This window comes from Pipistrellus hanaki (genome assembly GCF_964339955.1).
Source record: "Pipistrellus hanaki genome assembly, chromosome: 7".
In the NCBI taxonomy this organism is placed as follows: Eukaryota; Metazoa; Chordata; class Mammalia; order Chiroptera; family Vespertilionidae; genus Pipistrellus; species Pipistrellus hanaki.
Window position 1 is genome coordinate 36,035,036 of NC_140509.1, and position 22,889 is coordinate 36,057,924.

Sequence of the window (22,889 nt, forward strand, 5' to 3'; positions counted from 1 at the left end):
GCCTGTTGATCTTGCTTATGGATGCTCCAGAGAAGTCATTAAAAACTTCAGAGTTGTCAGTTTTGTTGGACTTACCTTGGGGTTTCTCTCACTGCTGTTTTATTGTTACTATCATAGTTCATGCCCTCAGTATTTTTGACTTAAATGATTATGTATTCATGATAAGAGTGTTCTCACTCTTTCCTATTCTAGTTCACATTAATATAAAATTTTCCCGGAATACAGCTCCTATTATAATAATTTCTTGTTTAAAACATTCCCCATGCTTAATAGTAAAGTCCAGTTTTCTCAGCTTAGCATTTAAGATCTTAAGTGAACTGGCTTTCACTTTTCTTTCTGACTTTAGTTTTTAACCTCATGTTCTGCACTGAGTCCGTACTACTCAGCAAATGCACCAAAGCTTCCCTGCCCTTCTGCTTTCCTTACAGCTTCTACCCCTCAGAATTTCCTTTCTTTTCTCCCAATTGTTCTTGGCAGTTTTCATCTGGCACTACATCTATAACTCATTATAATTATTTTGTCCCCATATTTTACTAAAATATAAAATTCATCTTCATATCTCCGATGATGCTCATAATAATCCCAAACATAGAAATTGGTTGAATGAATGAAACAATGGGAAGCTAGTGGTCATGATTTAGTGCAAATAAAGTGTTGATTCATTTAACTGACAGTTTTTAGAGTATTGTGTATCAGTGAATGACTTCCATTGGAATTTTCTAATGCTGCTGTGAGTGAGTGTTTAAGGGACCTCTTCTAAGTATAGTCTATTAGCTTTGTCATATATTGGTTGATTGTTCAGAAATCTTTTATATTTATATTGATTTCAGAGAGGAAGGGAGAGGGAGAGATAGAAACATCAGTGATTTTTGCATACCCCCTACTGGAGAATGAGCCCAGAATCTGGGCATGTATCCTGACTGGGAATTGAAACCTGACCTCCTGGTTCATAGGTTGATGCTCAATCACTGAACCACACCAGCTGAATCAGAAATCTTTTTATTTTAACTTTTTTGTATTTGATTGTGATCTGAATACTTCCCTTATTGTAAGGTATTATATTATGATGTTTATGGCAAACTTGCTAAGCACCACTTAGATGTTATGTGTTTAAGTACACATATAGACACAGACATGGATTCACACATATTTTACCTGAGATTAATATGGGGGACAACTGTGTTTTCCCACACAGTGGTTATTAGGTAGATGTTATGAATGGTTTCACTAGTTAGAGCAATGATCTGTACCAGTTATTTTCTGCCTTTTGACAAATTCCGTTGACGTATTTTCTGATTTTGCTTTTGGTTACTAATGAGAATGTGCACTGGAAAAGTGCCAGTAGTCAAACTGTAAAAGTAATGCGTAGAGAAAGAAACATCTAACTCTAGCATAAGAATTTATAGTGCTATAAGTTATAAAAATTATAAAACATTTCAGATTTAGAGTAGAATGATTCAATTGAATTTTCAAAACTAATTTTTTTAAACTTGTTTTCTTTTTGACCAAACATCAATAATTTGGGATTTTTTAGACTCTTGCTTTTGGGATCATATTAAGGATCAGAATTATGGTATTTGTGTTTAGCTCTGCTTACACGTGGGCCTTGAATTTCTTAGAAAATCAGAAAAACTTACAGGTATTTTAAAAAGAGCAGATATTTAATGAATGTTGTTTATTTTCAGTTAAATTGATTTTTTATTCTTTTGAGCTTTATTTTATTAATAGCTCTTCAATTGGACTTAGAATTGGTTTAATGTCAACTTTCTCCTGTTTGCAAAGGGGAAAGCTCATTTATTTTTCATACTTTGTCATGTTGTTCCCTTTGCTTCTGAGAAAAGGGCAACAACCTATTTAGATAGGGAAATTTAGGCTATTTATAAAGCGAGGCAGGTTAATTTAAGTTGACAGCGTGGTAATGTCCTCCTTGGTGAATGACGCACATGGGTTTTAGATGATGTTAGCGTGCTGTTTTCACTTATAGCTAGGAATTAGCTGGAGGAATTTGTGTGCTTTGGGCTTTGGTGTTGACGTAGGTACTTGGTATACAGATATGTTTTAGGAAACATCTCATTTCCATATAAATGAAGGAAGATTAAAAAAATAATTTGGAAGGCTTGCTCTTAAATTCCAGCTGGTATCACAAGGATGATGAAAATATTTCTTTTGACTTTCTGGAAAAACAGCTTTGGTTGTGTTCAAGCAAAGTGAAGTCATTAGAAGTTTATTCAGAAATACCTTTGTGTTCATTTTATGAATCATTTTTTAGTATCAGCTATCTGTACATTTATTTAAAAAATTACATTTTCAGTGTACATTTCTCTAAACTCCAACTTTAATCTCTTAGTTTTATAGATATCTTCACTTAAGAAAGTTTTACAATCATGTCAATGACCTTGTCAATTTTATTTTAATAAAAGAAGAGCCAAAGAGTTCATCTTCCATGAGAAAACTGTGGTTCTCTATTTAAAAGACATAGTAAATATCAATTTGATTGAAAGGGTTTCTGTTTTTTTTCTTTTTATTTACGAGTGCCACTTAAAGAAGAGTCTTAAGTAATTGTATGGTACATATTCCCTGGACCCCAAACATTAAAATTACACTTGTTATATTCCATTTCATAAGGTGATTTCATAAGTGGGAATTTTATCTTCTTAAATCGCATTGATCATGGGGCAGATGCTCCGACCAATAGGATAGCATGCTGCTGGGGTTTGGCCTATCAGGACTGAGCGATCAAGATAGGCCGGACATGCCCTGGAGCCCACTGGAGGTCCTTCCCTGGCCTGATTGTGCATCTGTGGGGTCCCTCAGCCTGGCCAGTACCCTCTCACAATCTGGGATCCCTGGGGGGATGTTGGAGATCTGGTTTCAGCCTGGTCCAGAAGGCCACTCCACTTGGGAGGGCGCCAGGCCCAGGGCTCATGGCTGGCAAGTGCTGCTGCGGCAGCACCAGCCTCTCCCAATTGGAACTGATTGGGCGCTAGCCCACGGCAGACACAGTGGGGCTGGGATGAGTGGTAGGAGCTGCAGGTGGCGTTGGCCTGCAGGTTTTGGCCTGATTTGATTTCAGAGAGGAAGGGAGAGGGATAGAAACATCAATGATGACAGCGAATCATTGATGGCTGCCTCCTGATCCCTGCAGGCCACCCAGAGGGAACCAGTCCATGCACCAGATCTCTAGTTGGTTTGTAAGATTATATAGATTTCAAGTGTATAATTCTATGATACATGATTTGCATATTGCGTTGTGTGTCCACCACCCAAAGTCCAGACTTCTTCTATCACCATATATTTGACCACCATTACTCTTTACAACCCCACCGACCCTCTTCTCTCTAGTAACCACCATACTATTGTCTGTGTCTATGAGTTTTTGTTTGTTTGTTTTTGTTTGTTCATTTGTTCCCCTCAGGTTTATATCCCTCAATAAGTGAAGACATATGGTTTTTAACTTTTTTTGTCTGACATTTCACTGACTTGATATTATCAAGATTCATTCATATTGTTGCAGACCCCTTTTGGGTATCTACCTGAAGAATTTGAAAACATTTATTTGCAAAGATATATGCACCCCTCTGTCATTGCAGCATTACTCAGGGTGGCCAAGACAACTGAAGTGTCAAAATTCTGCTGATCCTTTAGTGCTCAATTCCAGTGCCTTCTCTTCCATGAAACTTAGCAGATTTCTGCAAGCCTGAAATAATCCCCTCTTCTCTAACAGCCTTTTACTTTAATGACACTTCTTTGTGTTATAGTTATTTGTATTTGACTTATCTCCTTATTGCATAAATTGTTTGAATGTTTAAAGTTGTTTAAATGGTATCTCTTCTTTATATCATTTGTAGCATCCAACAGTGCCTTGTAGATGGTCAAGTACATAGCTATTCCATTGGTTGAAAACAAATAATATCAAGTTATATTTTTGGTAGAACAGAATTAAAACCTCTGATGGTGTCAAAAGGGAATGGGAAGGTTCAATATTATCCTTTGCCACATCTATCCAACGAGCTTAGGAAGGTATATTTGAAGTATCTTTCTCATTATGTCCTCAGTTTGCTCTACCTCTTAGGATATAACATATTCATTAAAGATCTCATCTAAATTGTGGCAAATTGAGTACTTTGTTCATTTGAAAATAATTTTATTCCAATATTTCATATTTTTAGCAGTCTCTAATGTGGTATTTGCTGGTAGTAATTGAATTTCTTGGCAAACAAAAGAAGATCCGACTTTTAGTGCCAAAATAATTTTTATTTTACTCTTCAAGATCTCTTTGTAATTCATTACAAAGTAAAAATCTATTTAAAGTTTTTACCTAACTTTAAGAGCATAGTGAGAAAGAAATGTTGAATATAATTAAAATTTTTTTGAATAACTTGGTAAAATTAAGATAATCTGAACTGTGATATTGATATAGTCAGTTGGAGATACTTACTTGAATCCAAATTAATATGAGGATTTTCCCTCACATATAGTTAATTGCTTCTCTTTTCTTTCACCACCTTTTTCCATAAGAGTGGACAGTGTGAGAACTATGTCACTTCAGTATCAGTGATATTTTAGTTTTATGCACAAGTTTGGCAATTTTATACTACGTTTTGGAAATAGAAACATGTATATACTTATATATAGTAACTAGAGGCCCAGTGCACGAATTCTCTACATGCTCATCTAAATTTACTTGGTAATCTCATCTAGTCCCTTGTTTTCTTTAATGCTATTTTTATGCTTAAGAGTTTCATATATCCAACAGTCAAATTAATAGCTTATCTTAATATCTGAAGGTATTCCTAACTTAGCATTTCCAAAACTTAACTTCTGATATCTTAACATCTTTCTTTGTGGTTTTCCTTTTTTTAGTTAATGGCAACTCTCTTCTTCAAGTTGCTCAGGGCAAAAACCTTTGAATCATCTTTAGCATTTCTCTGACTCATACTCCACATCCAACTCATCAGCAAATCTTTTAGACTCTATCTTTAGACTATATCCAAAGTCTCACACCTTTTCTGCTTTTATAATTCATCATTCTTACTGAATTATTGTGATATCCTGTAATCAATTTTGCTGTGTCCATCCTTGTCTATTTATAGGCTATTCACCAAATACCAGCCATAGGGATCCTATTGAAATGCCACGTCAGAGAATGCTATGATTTTGCTCACCGGCTTCCTGTCCAGCTTACCTACTTGACTCATTCTCACAGTTAAAGTTTACAGTGACCTACAAGGCCCTCTCTCTGTGCCATCTTCCCATACCTTTCCATTAACTCTGCAGTTTTATCTTCTCTCATTATTTCTTACTCCAGACCATTCTGAACTTTTTGTCTTTCCCCTGATGTGCTAAAACATTTTTATACCTCAGCACCTTTGTACTAGCTGGTCCCTCTGCCTGGAACATATATTCCCTTGCATGTATGCATGTACGCTTCCTCACGCTTCATTTCTTCCTTTAGCTGTCACATCTCAGTGGGTCTTTTCCCATCATCCTGTTTAAAATCATAGTAGTTCCACCTGCTGTCCCAGTCACCTACTTCCTGCTTTACTATTCTCCATACCACTTGTCATTTAACACACTACATATTTTACTCATTTATTTTGTTCTTGTCCTTTTCCTGATTGGAATATAAATTATATAAGAATAGAACTATTTTTCTGCTGTATCTTCTGCATCTAGAATAGTGTCTACATAGTATTAAGTATTTTGTAAATGTTTGAAAAAGGTGTGAATTTTCAGTCTTCAGTATCATGATTTTTTGGTTACAAATAGAAATTGAGCCTTAGGAGTTAGTAATTTGTGGAGATTATACTTAAACTCACATCTGTCTTGGCTAATGGTATAATCATTGAATGTATTATTAATTTACCCATTCGGTATGAATTTTATACCAGGTTAATTGCATTATAATATAGAAAGTCATCAGTATTTTACATTTTATGTGTGTTCTTCTCTCAATCATTACCTGTTTGGGAGAAAATAGAAATAGATTTTTAACATTTAATTCATGTTGAAGCAGGGTTTTGTTTTTTTGTTTTTTGTTTGTTTGTTTTGTTTTTCCCCCTAGATCATAGAAACATGAAAAGAGTAAAGCTGTTTCCTCAAATAAAGCATCTTTTGGAGTAAGAATTCTGATAAACTCAACTTTTCTGCCTTCTAGGAGCAAAACGGACTATACTTACTGAGATGAAAAATATCTGAATTCAGGGAACTAGAAGTAGTAAGGAATCCTATACTATAAAAGGCTAATATGCAAATCAACTGAAGAGTGGAATGACCAGTTGCTATGACGTGCACTGACCACCAGGCATCAGATGCTCAATGCAGGAGCTGTCCCCTGGTGGTCAGTGCACTCCCACGGGGGGGAGTGCTGCTCAGCCGGAAGCTGGGCTCACAGCTGGCAAGCGCAGCGGTGGTAGTGGGAGGTGGTAGTAGAAGCCTCTCCCATCTCCGTGGCAGTGATAAGAATGTCCAACTGATGGCTTAAGGCTCACTTTTTATGGAGAGCATGCCTAAGCCATCAGTCAGACATCCCCTGAGGGCTCCCCAACTGCAAGTGGATGCAGGCCCCCCTGAGTGCATGAATTTTGTGCACCGGGCCTCTAGTAAACAATACTCTTCTTCTGGTTCAGATGGTTCAGGTATTCCACAGGTGTGGATTCCACAGGTGGCAGCTGGAATCTGTGTTCATTTTCTACCAGTGAATTGTTCTTAATTCAATGAAATCATACATTTTCAGAAATTATCAAGCAACTCATGGTCAAATAGGGAACTGATGAGGGATAGAGGTCAGTCAGAAGGTAGCCACAGATTGGGATGAGTATGAATCATGCTTTAAGTTTTTGCAGCTGCTTTTAGAGTGCAAACTGTAGGATGTTGCTAGTTGGCATTTTCTAGCACCTGCTCTATTTATGGTTCATATTCAAAAGGACTGATTGAGCTGAAAGTAAATTCTATGTGCCAAAAAGAACTAGAATCCCTATATTATGGAACTGAAATATGTCATAGATCTATGCCCAAACTTTCGGACTGTGGCTATTGCTTGTGTCTATCCATCCATGTCCCTGAAATTAGAATTTTTCATGAAATGCTAATATGGTTTGAGGGGTGATAAAATTTCAGATGAGAATTGAATTGTGTATGTTAGTAACATTATACCTTGTTGTTTCAGTGGAAAGCCTAAGGTGTTTGTTTATCAAGCTCCTTTATTTGACAGAATCTCAAATTCCAAATTCTGCCTGCTTTTTAGTGAGCAGAGCTGAAATCTATGCTCAGCTCTTTGAGCTTTCAGCTGCTACTTCCAGTGCTTTTGGAGTCTCTCTTAGGCACAGGGATCAACCAAGGATTTAAGAAGATTTAATGCACACTTTTTGGGTTGCCCTCACATGTAGTGCCCTTTTTTTTTAGGGACCAGTGCCTCAATTTCCAGCTACTAGCAGCTCCATACTCCATTCTCCGACACCTCATGCCAATAAGACTGTGTCTGTCTGTTTGAATTCTAGCTGTCTCATGTTACAGAAACTGGGGAGTCACCTCAAGGAATATGCCTTATATATGCCATGCTCATACACTGCTATTCTTCTAAGGATCCAATCTCTTTCAGTTTAGGCTTTTTTTTTTTTTTTTTTTTTTTCCTCTCCAGTGCCTTTAAGTAGTTGTTTTGTCATATTTTGTTAAGAGTTTGTAATCATTAGATGTGTAAGGGTTACTCTGCGATTATTGAAATTGGAACCTCCATAGCTTGGAATACATAGAGTTGTTGTTATCATTCCGGTCAAAATGCCTTCTAATTTTCATTATAACGTAGTCTTTGAGTCATGAGATACTTTGACACATGTTTAAAACTTTTTCTAATGTAAGGATTTTCTAATTACCTTTTTGTTAATAATTTTTAGCTTAATTCCATAATGGTCAGAGAATATACTCTATATTATTTCAATTCTTTGAAATTTGTTGAGATTAGATTTATAACTCAGTATGTGGTTAATTAACACCAGTGTTCTCTGTTGTCTTTATCAGTTAAATCATATTTGTTGATGGTGTTCAAATCTTACATAGTCTTTACTTTTATTTTGGTATGTTTTATCATTTACTGAGATTGATATGTCAAAATTGCCCACTATCTTGGGAATTTATCTATTTCTTTTTCAGTTATGTTTATTTATTTATTTATTTGAAGTCCATGTTGTCATAAGAGTTTAAATTTAGAATTATATCCTCTTTGTGAATTGAACTCTTTTAGAGAATGAATTTTCCCTCTTTATCTCTGGTAATGCCTTTTCCTTTAAAGTCTACTTTGTCTACTATTTAATGTAGCAACTTTCTTTGTTTTTTTAATTTTTATTTTTAGTGTGTGTGTGTATGTGTGTGTGTGTGTGTGTGTGAGTGTGTGTTTTATTTATAACTTTCTGATATCTTTACTCTTTATTTCATTTTAAGTAGTTGGATTTTGCTTTTTAAAAAAATCTCAGTGTGACACCCTGTCTTTTAATTGTAACATTTAGATTACTTATGTTTGCATTTAAAGCAGCTATCATACTAGTTACTTTCTATTTTTTTCACCGGTCCCTTGCTTTTTTTATCCATCTTACCAATACCAAACCATTGGCTTTTCAGTTGTATTGTGCATTACATTACACTCATTTGTGATAGTAAAATGATTTTATTTTCTTATTTTAGGAAAAGATAGAGTTTTTAACACCCCTTTGTGTGAACAAGGAATTGTTGGATTTGGGATTGGAATTGCAGTCACTGGTGCTACTGCCATTGCAGAAATTCAGTTTGCAGATTATATTTTCCCAGCTTTTGATCAGGTAGGAAGATTGCATTTTACTATAATTGGTCATTTCTAAGGTTAAGTCCATGAAGTATTGGTTTTTCCTCTACTCCCCCTATCTTAAGAACTTTGTGCTACTCTTGAGCTAGTGCATTGCAAGTTATGCTGTTATGGCATATATGTAAAGATCTAATAAAGGGTCGAAAGAAATGGATGGGAATGAAGGACTCCCTGTGACATGTCCCTTCTCTTTTCCCTTCTCAGATTGTTAATGAAGCTGCCAAGTATCGATATCGCTCTGGGGATCTTTTTAATTGTGGAAGCCTTACCATCCGTTCCCCTTGGGGCTGTGTTGGCCATGGGGCTCTCTACCATTCTCAGAGTCCTGAAGCTTTTTTTGCCCACTGCCCAGGAATCAAGGTATACTCATTTATGTATTTTATTTGATCTTCATTTGAGGTTTTCATTTTGGTTCATTCTATTAATATTAACTAAAATGCTTAACTAGAGGAAAACAAAACAGGATTTTGGGAATATATGTAAACCTTTAAAAAAAAAAAAAGAGCACAGTTTTTTGTTTTTTTTTATATGTATATTCATTAACCCATTGCTCAGGTTTATAGAGTATTCTTTTTGAAATAGTACCTGGCTTGATATTAATAGTACCTGATATTAATTTTAGGCTTCAAAGAGTAGGACTGAGAACATAATTGCTTTATCTTCATCTGTTTCAAAGCTCTGTTTCCTTCTAATAGGTGTTTTTCATGTAAATTAATAAATCTTTTTCTGGGATACATTTATAAACCTGTTTAATTCCTAGTCAGAGGGATAGACTTTTATTTTTAGTCTGTGTCTTTTTAAATAGACCAACAGAGGCCTCTGTTACCCAGCCGTGCTTTTCACTTCAGGCAAGGTAATATTTGCTCAAACAGTGAAAGTTGAAATATCTTTCTTTGCCTTCCACAACAATCTTCAATTTCTATAATATAATAACTTGGGTCTTTTAATAAAAACATTTTGCGTATTTTATCTTAATTTTTTACATTATCTTCTTTTCTAGTTCTATTTACTAAAGAGCCTTTTAGGGAATCATTATAAAAAATCATAGATATGTTCACCCACAGCTGTGTGTCTGTTTTTTGATAACATGAACTGGTTGTGAACATGTGTTTATATTTAAAAAAAATTTTTTCCCTACTAGAGCAAAGTCATAAAGTTTTCCCAGTAGGGTACAGGTTGCATAATTTTTCAGTGTAAGCTGGAAGTGGTAAGTTGGAACAGAAGCCACATTTGAGGAAATAGTTATTTTTGTGCTTGAGCTGAACATTGATTCACATTTAATGTTTATGATGTTACCCAGTATTTTTAAGAATAAATCTTTTCTCTCAATCCTCTACTTTTTCTACCCTCCCTTTCTCTTTCTTTAATCCCAAATGAAAATTGTACATATAGTACAAAATGCTAAAAATAAATACATGAAGAAAGCAGAAGAAAAATAATAAAGTGGGAACTTAAGATAAAGACATTGTGATGTGGTAAGCACTATGTCCAGGAGTCAGTTTATAGAAAGTGGAATAGTGTCCTCCAATAAAAATTATATGAAAATGAGTTTTGAAAGCTGAATATAGCTTGCTTCAAGGAACCTTATTTAAGCCTTTGTGATAAATTCAGGTTTATTTTAATGGTAACTTTTTCTATATAACTCTTTATTTTATGCAATTATTTAGTAATCATTGAAAATTAGGTGAAGTTTATGATTTGAGAGAAAATGGTGTAGAAACTTGAGCTGTGTATCAGTCAGAACTGGGTGAGAATCCCTGGTGTAGCAAGCGATGTAACCTTGGGTGAACTATTTGATCTCTCTTTAAGCTGTAGTCTGCATTTCTAAATTGGGGAAAATAACAATAGCTACCTTGTGGAGTTGCTGTGCACAGTAGATGAATTAGTCCACAAAGTGTTCTTGACCCACTTAACACATGTGGTACCTCCTGTCATTACCATTTTCTTCATTATCAACCTCATTCCCAGGAAGGTCCTGGAGTCTTTCCTGGTCAGCGGGAAGTGTGCAGTATCCACACTTTTCTTTACCTTTGCATTAACTACTTTAAAGTGCTCGATTATAAAGTTCAGAGTATTACCCTTTCCTGTAGGAAATGCAGACCATGTTTTTTATGGAAAAGGAGATTTTGATATTTAAAATTGGAGAAGAGAGTTGCATACCCTTCGAAATTAGCTGTAGAGTATTAGTAGAAAATATTTATTTATAGATAAATACAGAAAGATACTGACAACTTTACTTTTTTGTTTTGATGAATGCTCTTTGTAGAATACTTTTATTTTTATGTATATGCAGGTTTAGCTCCTTAGGAGAAGAGCATTTTTAGTCACCAGAATGTGATAGGCATCTAAAAAATGTTGATTTTATTTTGGGACAGAATGTAAATTTTTATTAAGAATTGTAATTAGGCCAAAAATGCCAGATTTCTATTTTTAATTAGTAACAATTGGTTATTTAAATGTCAACTCTTCTTATAATGAGTTTGCTGGGATACATTTTTTACTGAAATTGTCTTAAAAAAAAAATCTGTTTTTGCAGGTGGTTATACCCAGAAGCCCTTTCCAGGCCAAGGGACTTCTTTTGTCATGCATAGAGGATAAAAATCCTTGTATATTTTTTGAACCTAAAATACTTTACAGGGCAGCAGGTAAAGGTTTTCTTTATTTTATATTTGTGAATATCTTCATATTTTTTGTTATTTACTGTTCAAAAATATTTTTTCCTTGTAAGTTTGGTTTATACTTACTTACCTTGTAGAAAAAATTCTGATTTGTTCCATATTTAGTTTGTTCTCAGTTGTATATTTTATGTTAAGTTTAGAGGAAATCTAGCTATTTTATATTTTGATTGTGGAAAAAGAAGCAATGTGAATTATTTGAGAACATGGGACTATGGTCATCTACATAGTAGATGCGTTGTAAATGTGGGTTGAATGAAAAAGTGAATGAGCTTATTATAATAAATAACATTAAATGCTCTTATAGTTGAAGTGTCCATATAAGTGTTAATCTAAATTAGAATACTTTGATGATGAAGGAGGCACTATTAATGCTGTGACGTCAGGACTACATTGGGATGACTGACTAAGGAAAACTGGTGTACAGTCATGCTCCTTTTAGCTTAAAATCATGATTCTGTAAACACTCATCTGTGACATCAAATGATTTGTTCTGTTTAATGTATATTTTGAATTCAGGAAACACTACTTTGGCAAATCATTCTTTTCTTTGAATGGTTAAGCTTAAGAATATCTTGTTTTAGTGCAGTGTCATTTGCATATAATAAAATGCATAGATATTAAGTGTTCACTTTGATAGCTTTTTTGACAATCTTACACATCAATGTAACCACTGTGCAAAATATGACATAGAGCATTTTCATCATTTCAGGAATGATGAATTAATCCATCTTCCCTGCCAGTTCATTATCCATGTCCCAAACTTAGCCACTTTCTGCTTGCTATTACCATAGGTTGTTGCATATTTTGGGGCTTTGTATTAATGAAATCACACAGTGCTGTATATGTTCTTTTGTGTTTGGCTTTTTCAACCTAATGCTTTTGAGATTCATTCATATTGGTGCTTATATAAGTAATATATTCCTTTTTCATTGCTAAGTACCATTCCATTGCATGAATAGATCATAATTTGTTAGTTTTTGACTATTTTGTACAAGGACTTTGTGTGTGTGTGTGTGTGTGTGTGTGTGTGTGTGTGTGTGTATGTAGCCTGTCTCAGAGCTTGAGTTAAGCTAGGGATATTATTGTACATAAGTTTTGTTTTGTTTTTATTAATCCTCACCTGGGGATATTTTCCCATTGATTTTTAGAGAGAGTAAAAAGGAGGGGGAGAGACAGAAACATTGAAGTGAGATAGACACACGGATTGGTTTCCTCTCACATTTGCCCCTACTGGGCCAGGGATCTATCCTGCAACCAAGGTGATGTGACCTTGACTGGAATCAAATCTGGGACCCTTCAGTCCAAGGGCCAATACTCTATCAACTGAGTCTAACTGACTGGGGCTGTATATATGTTTTTGTGAACATTGTAAAATTTCTTTTGGGTAATAAACATCCAGGAATAGAGTCATTGTGTCACATGGTAGATGTCAATTTAACTTTAAAGAACCCATTTAAGAGAGTTTTTCAAAGTAATTGTGCCATTTTACACTTCCATTAGAAATTTATGAGAGTTCTAAGTTAAAAACAACTTGGTCTTAAGTTAAACATATTATAAATGGAATCTCTCTACTTTTTAGAAAATGTATTGTCACCAATATCCTATCATGGGATAAAAAATAATTAATGTAAGAATTTAAAATATTTAGGTGAATAGGAAAACATCGATGGTATATACTGAGTAGCTATTTGATTTGTAATAATTTGGATACCCTTATGAGAATTATATTTGTAAGGCCAACCAGTTGTTATATAGCTAATCAATTAGTGCAGATTTTTTTTCAGTATTTCATAAATGGAAAATTCATAAGAAACATTTGAAAAAGTAATTCACTTTGCAGAAATTTTGAAATCAGGACTGGTTAGGGGAATGTTTAATCCTATAAGATTCCAGTTAAGTGAATGAGCTTGAGAAATTTGTTGTAGATTTAGTCCTGTGGGAGATTATGAAAGTCTCTGATGAGGATCATGGATCAGAAGTTTTTCAGAAGTTTCCCCATGATTGATTATGTGCTGTTGCAAGAACACTCACTCTGAATGTTTTCTTGACCCCCCAATGGCTCAGTAGAGACCACAAAGTCTCTAATTTTTTCATTTTTTCACAACTAGAGAGCTTCTCTGCAGAAGAAAGAGAAAAAAATGTTACCCACCCAAGTCTTCATATGAATGTTCTCTAGGTGGTGATCAAAGTTGAACCTAGGGCCAGCAGCATAAGATTCATGAGAGCTTATTAGAAATGCAAATTGTCAGTCTTCATTCATGACCTACTGAATTAGAGACAGCGAGGCCCAGCTGTCTCTATCTTAGTAGTACTCCTGGTAATTCTGACTCATACTAAATTTTGAGAACCACTGCTTAAGGTCAGTTGCTTATCTACACTTACTTTATTTTAATTACTAGAAACCTGGGGTCCCAGATTGCAAGAGGGTGCAGACCAGGCTGAGGAACCTTCCTGGTGCATGATCAGGGCTGGAGGGGAGGGAACTCGGGAGGGCTCAGCCTGTCTTGCCCACTCCTGATCGGCTGGACCCAGTCAGCAAGGTAACTACTGGTTAGAGCATCTGTCCCCTGGTGGTCAGTGCGCATAATAATTACTGGTCAAATGGTCAAATGATCAAATGGTCGCTTAGCCTTTTATATATATAAACTAGAGGCCCAGAGCATGAAATCCGTGGCTGGGTAGGGTCCCTAGACCTGGCCGGCGATCAGGGCTGATCTGTGGGGCCACCCGCTTGCACCGCCATGGCTGGCCTGGCACCACCTGCTTGCTGGCCTACCCCCTGCCGCTGCCACCAGTCACCTCCCTCTGTGGGGCAACTGGCAGAGTCATTGGGGGAACCCTGCTGGCACCCGCCTTGGATGACCTGGGGCCTGCAGGCTGGAGGCAGTGCCTGTGTTGAGAGTCTGCCTCTCTTCCTCCCCTCCTCCCCCCCCCCCCCCCCCCCCCCCGGTGGTCAGTGCATGTCATAGCGACCAGCCATTCTGCCTGTTGTTCCGCTGTTCAGTTGATTTGCATATTAGGCTTTTATTATTTAGGATTTTTTTGGGGTAGAATTTGGGATGCTTTTAACCCATGGTTTTCTTTGAGTTGGCCTCTGGTTTGAATCAGTATCTTGCAGCTGACTATATCCTGGCTTTTGCTTTTTTTTGGGTAGGGTGTGGTGGAGGGGAGTTGACTGGTCTGACATTGATTCTTCAATTGCTGTCTACATGCAGCCAGCTCTTCTCCAGCTCTGTCTGCTAATCTCTCAGATCTTCTTCACAGTGAAGTAAATGCCAAACTTCCACTTGTTTGGAATGATATGAAAAGAAACGGAGCATTGTGATTTAGGTATCTGAGGTACCTCATGTCTGTGTTGACAATCAAATGGATCTATAAAAGAAGGTGCTTTAATTTCAAAGACCAGAGTAGCTTGATGATTTCTAAGTGGCAGTAATAGGAAAACTTTCCGTATCCTATATAATAAAAAGGTGATATGCAAATTGACTGAATGGCAGAATGACCGGTCACTATGACATGCACTGACCACCAGGGGGCAGACGCTCAATGTAGGAGCTGCCCCCTGGTATTCAGTGTGCTCCCACAGGGGGAGTGCTGTTCAGCCAGAAGCCAGGCTCACAGCTCACAGCTCACAGCTCACAGCTGGAGGGAGCTTCTTCCGCCTTCACTGCAGTGCTACGGATGCCTGACTGACATCCCCCAAGGGCTCCTGGACTGTGAGAGGGTACAGGCTGGGCTGAGGGGACCTCCCTGCAATCTTCCATTGTCTCCCCCCCCCCCCCCCCGCCCCCCATGCATTAATCTCATGCACCGGGCCTCTAGTTTGTAAATAATCATTTAATGGACTTTTTCTTACAGTCTTTCTTTTTGAATTTCCAACATACACTAGGGAATAGTTAAAATCTTGGGGACTAAAGATATTGCTGTTTATGTTTAGATTTTTGAAAAAAGGTTTCATTTTGTGAAGGTTCATAGAGTAATCTTTGTGAAAATAATTGGGAGTGGTGTTCATTCCATAATAGCTCAGTTAGGTTAATTATTCAGCAGTGTTAACTAAATGGAAAGTAGTTGAGTATAAGTAAATATAACCTTTGAGTAGTTTAAGGCAATGTTTATAAAATTGATGCACTTAAGCCCTTACATTTTATTTGTTGGATGATATAGAAATATTCATGAATTAGGCAATCCCAAAACAATTAGATATATTAGTTAGGATTACCCCATAATAAGACTGTAAATTAAATGGACATTTTATTTCTCTCACATAAATATCCAGATTGCCAGTTCATGGCTGAGGTGGTGGCTCCTCAGTTGTCAGAGTTCCAGGACTCTTCTGTCTATAAAAGAAAAATATAAGTGAAAGGAAAAGATAATCTCTGGAAGTTTAACCAGACATTTTAAACAGATAAAGGGAGGATTAGTACACTGGAAGATTAAAGCCAAAGAAATGACCAGAATATAATCTAGAGAAATAAAGAGAAGGAAAACATGAAAGATGTTGAGTATGAAGGGGGAGCGAGTAAATATACTTAAGGAACAGAGATGAGTATATTTTCTAATAATGTTCATTAACACAATTTTGTGGGCAGAAAAGTAATTCTGTCGTATGTTTGCCATTCTGCTCCATCAGGACTAGAGTGATACAGTAGGAAATATTTTAGGAAAGTATCAACTATTACCTGCTTTTTCCTCCGGCATCATTAAAATAAGATGTGATTTTCCCAAGTCTAGAGTCAATTCTATACATAATTCCTGAAGTAAATAGGATACTAGGTAAAGAGTTAACTTGCTAACTCAAAGAATTTCCCTCTAATTTTTATCTATGTCAGTAAATCCTGTTCAGGATTGATTCCGTTATAGTTATTCAAGGCTTTAGCTTATAGTTGTAGTGCACATCTTTCCCTCATTAGTTCATCTTTTGGCATCTATTGGTCCATTATTTTCCTTGTAGGACATATTCTTCCCATGGCCACTACTCTTACTCCTCTCCATGTGTAAGTCATCCTGTATGATGTTATGTGATGGACATGCGACTCTTCCCAGCTTTGTTACTTCCTTGGGATTTTATATGTGGACATAGAGCTGTCCTTTCTATATGTGGTTTGCCTGGGATGACATGAGAATAAGGCCAAGGCCCCTGTCACTGAATGAATGAGAGTTGCTAGTAGAAGATTGTGAGGCCAAGCAGATATGTTCATTGAAAATGGGAGGAAAGGAGGGAAATAGAAATCCAAAGTGAAGATTTTCACTATTTCATTAGGTTAATTTTTAAAGTTTGTTGAGTTATTCTTACTTCTTTAATCTTCCTTTGATAAATGGAAGATTTTTTGGGAAACTTATTAATCACATTTTAGGTTCAACTTCCTTTGAGTTTCAGTCCCCTGTAGACTTTAATAAATTTAATAATCTTGGCTAATATAATACATAATCTTGTTTAGAGCAAAGATGCTTCTCTCATAAGATGAAAACATTCCCAGTTTGACTAGCACAATAAACGGCAGCCTTTTATAAACATAATATAAAATCTACGTTTGTCCTAATAGCTGCAGCTGGAACCCCATCTATTTATACTTAACTAGGGGTCCAGTGCACAAATCGTGCATCTTGAAAGGAACTGTGAGCCGCAAGGCTGTGGTAGGTACAGGGACAGTTCTCAGCCCATCCTCTGCACCCCTGCCCAGCCCCTCCCGCTGTGATCCCCGGTCCCTTATCTGCCAGCAGCTCCACTCCTGCTGCTGCTGCTCCCACATGCTAATGGTGTCGGCCCTGCTTGCACCTGCTGACAGTGCAGAGCTATTGGGGCCAGTACCAGCAGCGGGTGTGATTGGGGCCAGCATCATCAGCAGGTGCCAAGTGGTGGCTGCTGCCCAGATCGCCCCTCAGGAGCAGAGGGAGGTGGAGAAGCCCTCAGGGGCAGCTGGGGCTGGCAACGGGCACTGGCAGTGGGTATGAGTAGCAGCTCTTGTGCCAGCAAAAGGTATGAGCGGGGCCTGCAGCAGGTGCAAGCACCAGGCGGGACTGCAGTGAGTGGGAGCAAAGAATTTTCACTAACCATCAGAGGCTGGCTCTGATGACAGCAACAGGCTTCTCGCCTTGGTCTGGTGCCCCCACTCATTCCATCATCCTGCCGCGGCTGCCGCCTGCCATGTACCATGCTCTGCCACCTGTTGCTGACACCTGCCATGTTCTGCGTGCTCCCTGGTGGTCAGTACATGTCATAGCGACCAGTTCAGTTGTTCTGCCATTCGGTCTAATATAATAAAATATTAGCCTTTTATTATAGAGGATAGTACTTAATGGTACTCACAGTGTTGCTGAAGGGCTTTAGATAAATCATGTGTGTATCTGTGTCATCTTTAAGCACTGTTTAGACACAGTACTAGACACTGTGCTATGATGTGTAGACAATTGGACTATTTCATTTAATTCTCACAACAACCTCATCAAAAAAGTTCTGCCACTGCCATAAGAACCTGAGCATTAGGGAAGTTAAGCAACTTGCTCAAAGCTCATTTTCAAACCCAGGTATTGGGCACTTATGGTGAAGATGGTTCCATTTAATCTTCACAAAAGCCCCATGAGGTGGTGGGACCCTGAAACTGAAGTTTTAGAGAGCATAAGAAACTTGCTCATAGAGAACTAAGTGATAGAGTTAGTTTTAAATGAATTTGTTCTGACCCAAAGCTGCTGTCTTTCTAACATTAGAATATGTTGCAACATATTTAAACATTTAATGAATGTAGGGCATACGTGAAACAAATTCTTCCAGAGGTCTAGTTTCATGCCAAAATCTGTTCTATTTATTCTTCCACAATTAAAATGATTCACTTTCTAATTGAATGAAAATATATATTATCAGTAGCTCTTTATTAAGGTAGTATATCCCTCATATTACAGAGTATAGGCATGGGATTAATTCGATTCTTTGAGAGTTATAAAAACTATACATGTCACAAGTCTAGTTAGTCACAGATGGGGTTTGGGAATGTCTGCTCCATGCTGCTTTTAGGGGCCTAGTCACATGTCCCCTTCTAGAGGCTAAGGTAGCTGAGAAATGTAGCCTTCCTACATTTTTGGGAGAGGGATAAAACTGGTGAATGCACAGTACTGGCCATTGCAGCTCTTCCGGACCTCTCTGACACCCGCATTTTTGGACCTGGTCTCCATATACTGTTCTATATTCAAACATCTGTGCTGTAGTGACTTTCACAGGTCTGGTCTACAACACATTGAAATAACTTCTTCAAGTTCAGCCATTAACTTTATAAACTACAAAGATAAAAGTGAAAATAGGTAATGCAGCAATTTTCTTCTATTATTATGAATATATTATAGATATAAAATGTATTTTCTAAATTTAGACAGAAATAATGAATATTTCTGGATTATTAATAAATATGGCATTTAAATACAAATAAACTTAAAAATGGCAGAGGGATACTTAGTAAAGATAGATAAGGAAGACAGTGTCAAAATGTATAAAATAGTTATAATTCAAGAAGAATGAGTCAGTGAGACATTATAAGATATAGGCATCTGTGGAGAAGCTGTTCTTGCATGTCTTGAACTCTTTGGTTATTTAATTGAATGATTGATGACACCGGTGATATCGAAGTAACCATGGTTTTTATCCTTAGTTAGTCTAGTGAGAAAAAAAGTAAGGGTAAAAGCCTTATGCTGCTTTATTTCCAGAATTTAAATTATCTTTTCAGGCAAAAATAGGTCATAATGATACTGATTCCTTTTTTCTTATTAGCAGATACACTAATTATGTATAAATTGTAGATGACTTTGAAGTTATTTTTGCCCAATAGCAGTATACACAAAAGCAAGGAATTAGTATTTCACATTTAAATTTGTTTTGGTTGGCATCATTAAGCTGATTATTTTTATGCAGGCTGGTACATTAATAGTACACTCACTGATAAGAATGGTTTGATCCAGTAATGAAAGGGAATTTAATTTATATTTTTAAATTTGTTTTTAAATTGAAATAATACTTCTACAGATTTTAGATAGCCAAATAATATATCTTGTAACAAATGCGTGCTTCTTCCTCATAGACAAGCCTTTTCAACTCTTTTAGTAAATTATTATCATATCCTATGTAATAAAAGAGTAATATGCAAATTGACCATCACTCAAACACACAAGATGGCTGCCCCCATGTGGTCAAAGATGGGTGCCACCATGTGGACACAAGATGGCTACTATAAGATGGCTGGCAGGGGAGGCAGTTGGGAGGGACCAGGCCTGCAAGGGAAGGCAGTTGGGGGAGATCAGGCCAGCAGGGAAGGGCAGTTAGGGGTGACCAGGCCTATCGGGGAGGACAGTTGGAGGAGGACCAGGTCTGCAGGGGAGGGAAGTTGGGGGGAGGGGGCAGGCCTGAAGGAGAGGGAAGTTTGGATGAATCAGGCCTGCAGGGGAGGACAATTAGGGGCAACCAGGCCTTCAGAGGAAAGCAGTTAGGGGTGACTGGGCCAGAAGGGGAGGGCAGTTGGGGGCATTCAGGCCAGCAGGGGAGCTGTTAGGTGTCGATCACACTGTCATGGGAGTGTTTAGGAGTGATCAGGCAGCAGGTAGAAGCAGTTCGGGACAATCAGGCAGGCAGGCAGGCAGGCAGGCAGGCAAACAGGTGAGCAGTTGGGAGCCAGCAGTCCTGGATTGTGAGAGGGACCCCAGATTGGAGAGGGTGCAGGCTGGGCTGAGGGAAACCCCCACCCCCCCACCCCATTTACACATTTTGTGCAGCAGGCCTCTAGTTTATAAATAATATACTTAAACTGTTGGTTTATCTTCCTATTATCAATAGTTATTTTGTCTCACCTTTTCCCCAGCAGCTGCTATCCTTCCCTCAACATATGCAAATTTTCTTTAATATCTTTCTAGAGTTACAGTGTAAATTTTTTCAGATCATTATTTAGTGTTTACATTGCTGTTACAATAATAGTATGATTCACAACGGAGTCCCCCAAAATAAATAAATAAAGCATTCTTTCATCTCCTCTTCAGTATACAATTGTTTTCTCTGAATACAATGCTTTTTTCTCTGTTTTTATTTGCTTAATTTCACATGGTTCCTAATTTCCTTAATATGATCTATTTTCATTATGCTTGGACATATTAGGTGGCCAATCAGCTCTTTTCTCCATCTTCATCCCTATCCCCTCAGTCTAATAACATGGTTAAGAACGTGGGTTCTGGATCCTGACTGCCTGAGTTTGAAGTACTGCTCTACTAGTTACTAACTGGGTGACTTTGGCAAGCAACTTAACCTTTCTATGCTTTAGTTTTCTCACCTGTGCCACCAGGACAGTGACAATACTTAGCTCATCTAATTTATTTAAAGATAAAATGGATGACTGAGGAAATTTAAAGGCTCTGAGTATCCAACCTGGCACAGAGAAATTTCTTAATGCCTATTGTGATTGATGTGACTGTTCTTTCCAGGGATAAGTTAGTTCTATCATTAGTCTTTGATATGTAATTGAAACAAATTTTGTCACACACTAGTTTTTTTTTTAGTCTATACACTAGTGCCCTGGTGCATGGTTTCGTGCACATTGAAAGGAAATTAACTAGAAGGTGGCTGGCAGGGCGGGACTGCGAGAGATGGGCTGGACACACCCTGGAGCCAACCTCCCATCATCCCGCCCTGGCCAGCCACATCTGTGGCAGTGCTGCACCCCGAAGGGTGTCTGTGGAGTGAGCAGGGTCCCTCTGGTAGGAAGGGTCCCTCGACCTGGCTATGACAAAACCAGATGTGACAAAATCAGATCTCTGACATCCCGAGGAGTCTTGGATGGCGAGAGAGTGGTTCTTGGGTGACGCACCCCAGGATCAGGTTCCCTCCTCTCTGGTTCTGGTTTGTGTCACCCAAGAACTGCCGCTGCCAAGTCACCGCAGCTCAACAGCTCCTGTGTTGAGCATTTGCCCCTAGTGGTCATTGCGCATCATAGCTACCAGTCGGACGGTCGCTTAGCCTCTTATATATAGAGATACAAGGGTGTAAAAAGGTTTGCTAAATGTGAACTTGGATTCTTCACTATAAAGTATCAATAGTTCCATTGCACTATTGAGCTAATTTAATTTTTCTGTGGTACATCTACACAATGGAATATTACCCTGATGTACAAAGAAAGGAACTTCTACCATTTGAAACAGCATGGATAGACATGGAGAACATTATGCTAAGTGAAATAAAGCAGTCAGAGAAAGATAAATACCACATGATCTCACTAATTTATGGAATATAATGAACAACATAAATTTATGAACAAAAACAGATCCAGAGACAGAGAATAATCAATCAGACTGTCAAACCTCAGAAGGAAAGTAGGGGAGAGTAGGGGGAAAAGGAGGAGATCAACCAAAGGACTTGTATGCATGCATATAAGCATAATCAATGGACACAGACACTAGTGGGGTGAGGGCACAAGTGTGGGGAGAGGAGCAATGGGGGGATAAAGACACATGTAATACCTTAATCCAGCGTTTTTCAACCGCTGTTCCGCGGCACACTAGTGTGCCGCGAGATGTTGCCTGGTGTGCCGTAGGTGCAAACAAGACAAGAATTTTATAATTTTTCACTATTTTGTTTACTTAATATTTCATAATAAAGTAATTATAAAATACTTTCTTTGTGTTTATTTGATTCCTATTCAAGAGAATTACTTTATATATAGTCAATATAGGCACAGAGTTAAATTTTTTAACATTTTCTAATGGTGGTGTGCCTCGTGATTTTTTTCATGAAACAAGTGTGCCTTTGCCCAAAAAAGGTTGAAAAACACTGCCTTAATCAATAAAGAACACACACACACACACACACACACACACACACACACACACAAACACAAAAACTTGGTAGCAAGACAACATGATGATTAAAAACAACCCCCCCCCCCCCCCGAAACTCATAGATACAGACAGTAGTATGGTTGTTATCAGAGGGAAGGGGGTTGAAAGTTAGTAAAGGGTTAATGGGGCCAAATATATGGTGATTTGACTTTGGGTGGTGGGCACACAATGCAATATACAGGACATATATTATAGAAATGTATACATTTTAAACCTACATAATCTTATTAACCAATGTCACCCCAATATATTTAATTAAATAAAATAAAATAAAAATGTTATTTTAAATAAAGAAAAAGATACACACCTGAAAATATGATATTTTAATATTGTATGGTAAACAATGTTATAATTAAAAATGAACAATGCCTTTTATTTTTTTAAGCTTATTTATAATGATAAAGAGCCAATATGCTAATGGTCAGGACTCTGTAACACATAATGACCGGTTGCAGGAGGCTGCCTGCGCATGCGTGGTGGGGTGTTGTTCTGGAGATGGGGCAGAAGCGGGAAGGCGC

At 37.5% G+C, this 22,889-nt stretch overlaps 1 protein-coding gene across 1 annotated transcript in view; it reads left to right on the forward strand.

The window, feature by feature from the left end:
- Positions 1-22,889, forward strand: part of BCKDHB (branched chain keto acid dehydrogenase E1 subunit beta) — a 182,648-nt gene that overhangs the window by 24,174 nt on the left and 135,585 nt on the right. Inside the window, exons 4-6 of the mRNA XM_084889141.1 lie at positions 8,677-8,810; positions 9,038-9,193; positions 11,370-11,478. Of these exons, the coding sequence (XP_084745267.1) occupies positions 8,677-8,810; positions 9,038-9,193; positions 11,370-11,478 (399 nt within the window). The remainder of the gene's footprint in view (positions 1-8,676; positions 8,811-9,037; positions 9,194-11,369; positions 11,479-22,889) is intronic.